This window comes from Trichinella spiralis (assembly GCF_000181795.1).
Source record: "Trichinella spiralis strain ISS 195 chromosome Unknown Scfld1890, whole genome shotgun sequence".
Taxonomy (NCBI): Eukaryota; Metazoa; Nematoda; class Enoplea; order Trichinellida; family Trichinellidae; genus Trichinella; species Trichinella spiralis.
The window spans coordinates 1-5,182 of NW_003528829.1; the positions used below are offsets into that span (position 1 = coordinate 1).

At 61.6% G+C, this 5,182-nt stretch overlaps 1 protein-coding gene across 1 annotated transcript; it reads left to right on the forward strand.

Annotated features, from left to right (window-relative positions):
• Positions 1-153: 153 nt before the first annotated feature.
• Positions 154-4,713, forward strand: Tsp_12650 (putative integrase core domain protein; the record flags this gene model as incomplete). Its single annotated transcript, XM_003368789.1, has 1 exon — positions 154-4,713. A coding segment is annotated over exon 1 (4,560 nt), but the record flags the coding sequence as incomplete, so codon positions are not given.
• Positions 4,714-5,182: the final 469 nt, after the last annotated feature.

Genomic DNA, 5,182 nt, shown 5'->3' on the forward strand with positions numbered 1-5,182 from the left:
AAGGGACGGCGGAGGAACACCATTGAAGGCATCCCGCTCACTCCAGAGAATTACCCCCAGGCCGTGGACATTTTGAAGAAGCGTTTCGGTCGACCGAGACAAGTGATACGCGGGCATTTGGCTGCCCTATGGAGGGAGCCAGCGTGCCGCGAGATGTCGGCGCGGGGCATCCAGTCCCTGGTGGACGAAGTGACTAAACATCTGCGTTGTCTCACTGCTCTGGATAGAGATCCATTCGCCGGCCGTCTCCCCGCAAGCGAGGTCCTGATGCCGATGTTGCTGGACAAATTTCCCCCGGCGTTGATAAGGGCCTGGGACACCAACATCGGACCGGATGCCGCCGAAGAAGAGGACAACCTGCAGAAGTTTTTGGAATTCGCTCAGTGGCAGGCGAATCTGCTCGCCAAGTCGAATGGAGAAGAAGCGAAACCACCTGCAGTGAAGTCGGAACAACGGGCGCCCTCGTCGAAACCGTCGCGTTCCGACCGGAGATATGGGGATCGCATCAGATCAACTGCGGCGGCGTTGGCAGTGGTCGCCGCCAAGGGCTGCCCGTTCTGTAGTGGGGAGCACAAGGCGGAAGAGTGTGAGAAGTTCCTGCAGGCGGACCTGTCCAAGAGGAGAGACATGGTGCGGATCAAGGAAGTCTGCTTTCGATGTCTGGAGACCGGGCATATGGCGAAAGGATGCCGAGGAGGTCGACCCTGTGGAGAGGACGGATGCCGCCAGCTGCACCATAAATTACTTCACCCGTCACCGAGGTCGGAGTCAGCTCGGTCGCCGAGGTCCGAACGGGCCCGCCAGGGTCTCCTGGCTGCCCGAGGCCCCCCTGGGGGGTGTCTCCAAACGGTCCGCGCTCGAGCGTATGGGCCGGACGGGAATCATGTGATAGTAAATTGCCTCTTTGACACGGGGGCGGAGGTCTCTTTCATCCGGAAGGACGTGGCAGACGTCCTCGGACTCACCGGGCCCCATGAACGTTGTCGCCTCACCACACTCGGAGGTCGTGTAGGGCCGGAGCGTCGATGGAGGCGGGTAGAATTTCGGCTTGGAACAGCCGAGAGCTCAGGCCGTCGAGGCGTTGGCACTCTGGTGCAGGCACTAGTAATTCCCCGTGTTTGCGGAGAGGTCCAGAGGGCACCGGCGGAGTCCCCAGAGGGGACACCGGCACGGGCCGTGGCCGAAATGGGTCAGCGGCGGAGAGAGCCGCTTGTGGTCGATGTGTTGGTCGGCATAGACTACTATTACGAACTCGTGACCGGTCGCATTCGAAGAGCGACCGGTGGATCAGTGGCCGTGGAGACTCGCCTCGGCTGGATCACGTGCGGGAGAGCCGCCCGAAATCGGGCCTCGGAGGCCGGGGTCTTCCTTCTACAAGGCGAAGGTTCCAACGACGACGCTTTGCGGAGATTCTGGGAAATCGAGGCGCTGGGAATCACACCCACCGAAGACTCCGCTGCCGATGGAACAGCGGCGATGAAGAAATTGGAGGAGGAACTCCATCTGGACGAGGGGAGGTACTCGGTCGGCCTACCCTGGGTGCCCGGTGGACCGGCCCTCCCCAACAACTATTCTCACGCCCGACGCCGGCTCCTGGCATTAGAGCGGCGCCTGAGCACACGCGAAGAAGATCGCTTGCGGTACGCTTCAGTCATGAAGCAGTACTTCGACGAAGGCTGGGCGGAACCTGCGCCGGAGGCAAGCCCGCTTGGGCGGACGTGGTACCTTCCCCACCACGCGGTCTACCAGGGGGCGGGCGACGAGCGAAAATGTCGAGTGGTGTTCGATGGAGCCGCTCCGTATAAGGGGATCACACTGAACCGCCAGTTGGAAGCGGGACCGAATCTCCAGATTGACCTGCTGCGTGCAATTCTCTCCTTCCGCCGCCTTCGGGTAGGGTTGCAGGCCGACATCGAGAAGATGTACCTGCAAATCCGAGTGAGGGCTGAAGATCGAGACGCCTGCAGATTCCTTTGGCGGGATGACGAGCAGAAGATCCGCAAGTACCGCCTCACCCGGGTCTGCTTCGGACTGACCTGCTCACCCTTCCTGGCCATGGGGACCGTGCGGTTGCACGCCAACCAGAATCATGGGTCCGCGCCCCGAGCGGCCGAAGAAGTATTGAATAACATGTACATGGACGATTTAGCCACTTCTTGCGACTCGGTGGCGGACGCTCGGAGCTTGGTGGACCAGTTGTCGTCCTTACTGGCTTCCGGCGGGTTCCAGTTACATAAGTGGGCCAGCAATGAACCAGACGCCCTCCAAGACCTCCCACTGGAGAAGACCACGATGGGGGCAGGCGGCCGGCCCTGGAAGACGTTAGGAATCTATTGGGAGCGTAACGAAGACTATCTGACGTTTGTAAATCCCGAAAGGAGACGCCCGGAGGGAGGGGACACGAAACGACAACTGTTGAGCGTCGCGTCGGGTATCTTCGACCCGATTGGATGCTTGGCCCCATTCCTCGTGCGGGCAAAAATTCTCTTCCAATCGTTATGGGAGCGGGGGCTGGATTGGGACGAACCACTCCCAGAAGACGTCGAGAGACCTTGGCTTGCTTGGAAGAGTGAACTGGACGACCTCCCCCTCATCCGGCTGCCCCGGGCCCTGGTTCCCATACCTTTGGACCATGTGAAGCGGATCGAGCTTCATGCCTTCTGCGACGCCTCCGAGCGGGCCTACGGTGCGGTAGTCTACCTGCGGGTGGAACCCCTGTCTGGACCCGCGTGGGTGAGGTTAGCGGCAGCGAAGACCAGAGTCGCCCCAGTGAAGCGCCTGAGCCTCCCGCGGCTGGAGCTTATGGGGGCTCTCATGGCCGCGCGTCTGATCTGTTACGTTCAAGAGGCACTACGCTTAGATATACGCTCCATCTCGTGCTGGAGCGACAGCGAAGTCACGCTCGCGTGGATACAGTCGGCGGCCAGCCAGTGGAAGCCTTTCGTCCGGAACCGCGTGGAAGAGATCCAACAGCTAGTAGAACCGACCTGCTGGAGACACTGCCCGGGGAAGAGCAACCCTGCCGACGTGCTGAGCCGCGGAGCATCCTTGAAGGGACTCTCGAAGAACCGTTGCTGGTGGCAAGGGCCAAAGTGGCTCGCCGAGCCGATGGAAACATGGCCAAGGAAACGGGGCCAGTCTGAACGCAAACCTCCGTCTCCACCCGATGAGGATCGATCACCAACCCTGCTGATCTCGGTGGTGACTCACAACCCGGACCACGTTCTCGATCCAGGAAGGTACGGCGACATCGAGAAGCTGTTCCGGATCACCGCCCTCTGCCTCCGATTTGGGCACAACTGCGGCTCCGTATCTGAAGATCGGCGGACCGGACCCCTGACGGCCCCGGAGCTGGAGGCGGCTGAGCAGATATGGGTACGGATCGCCCAGAGACAAGGATTCCCGAAGGAGATCGAAGCGCTGAAGAGAAACGGCAACGTGCATGCCCGTAGCGAGCTGGGTCCACTAAACCCCTACCTGGACGCCGCGGGGACGCTGCGGGTTGGAGGTCGGCTGGGACAGTCCAGCTTACCGTTATCCGGAAGGCACCCCGCCCTCCTCCCTAGCGAACACGAGGTGACGCGAGGACTTGTCCTTCGCTGCCATCTGAGACAACTACACGCAGGAGTTTCCCAGACACTGTTCGCGCTAAGGCAACGCTATTGGATTCCGCGGGGGCGAAGCCGCGTGAGGCAGGTGCTCCGTGGCTGTCTTCAATGCCGCTGGGCTACGGGGCGGCCTCCCCAACCGAAGATGGCCGACCTACCTGCAGCTAGAACGACTCCGGCGCCCGCCTTTGCCCATGTAGGCATGGACTTCGCCGGGCCCTTGTTCGTCCGGGGAACTAGAAAGACCACAACGCCCCGCTACGTGTGCCTGATCACGTGTATGGTATCGCGTGCGGTGCACTTAGAGCTAGTCCCAGAGATGTCGACAGTTGGAGTGCTACAGGCTCTTCGCCGCTTCATGGCTCGACGAGGCCGGCCGGTGGTCATCCAGACGGACAACTTCCGCTCATTCCAGAGCGCGGCTGCCGAACTGCGCCGGCTATGGCAGGAGATCGATGTGGATCAAGTGCAGCGGGACCTCGCCGGACAAAGAATTCGATGGAAATTCATACCCCCAAGGGCCCCGTGGATGGGGGGCTACTGGGAACGCCTCATTCGCACTATGAAAGAGTCACTGCGGAAGGTTCTGGGGCAGGCACTGTTGGATGAGGAGGAGCTCCGAACCGTCCTGTGTGAGATCGAGGCCTGCTTCAACGCTCGACCCCTAACCCTCGTGGAGGAGGGACCAGGCGGCCCGTTACCCCTCAGTCCGTTTCAGCTGCTGACGGGTCGGGCCTACGCAGATCTCCCCGCAGTCGACGACCTGGATGCGAATTGGCACCCCCCAGGGGGGAGATCCCAGCGCTGGGAGAGCCGGTGGCGTTACCGGCAACAGTTAATCGCGAAATGGTGGAGACTATGGCGGAGCGGATATCTCGCCACCTTACTGCCGCGCCCGAAGTGGAGACGCCATGCTGAAGGCCCCCAGCCGAACGACCTCGTCCTGATATTGGAGGACCACGTCCCGCGTGGGCGATGCCCCCTCGGCGTGGTGACGGAGCTTCTCCCAGGCAGCGACGGCGTAGCCCGAGCAGCACGACTCCGGACCTCGACCGCTGAGGTCACGAGACCAGTTGCCAAGCTGGTGGTGCTGGAGCCAGCCAGGGTTAGTGATGGGAGAGTGACTCTCCCATCCGGGGGGGAGGATGTTCCGGACGGAACATCACCGACCTAGTCGGTGTGACCTGGCCAAGGGCTGGTGCCCAGAAGTCGCGGGTAGGCCAAGAACAATACCCGCGCATTCGCCGGCCAGATCGCTATCTGGGCTTCTGGCGGCTCTGAGTCGGGGTCAGAGAGGCCCCCCTGCTGCGTCTCGATCTATCGTCGTTCGCGAGACAATGGCGAGTGCGCCATAGCGGCGACGGCAGTCAGATCAAAGGGCGTGGAAATGGCCATCATGACGTGACCATTAAGGGATTAGCGCAGGATCAGAGATCCGAAGCATGACAACATAATTGAAGACTGACAAGGCTTTAGATCGGCGCCGGAGATAGCGAGCGCTCCCGCCGCGAGCGAGCTGCCTATGCAGGTTCGCGTTTGGGTCGACCGCGGGGGCCGCCCGAACCCTGGCCCCT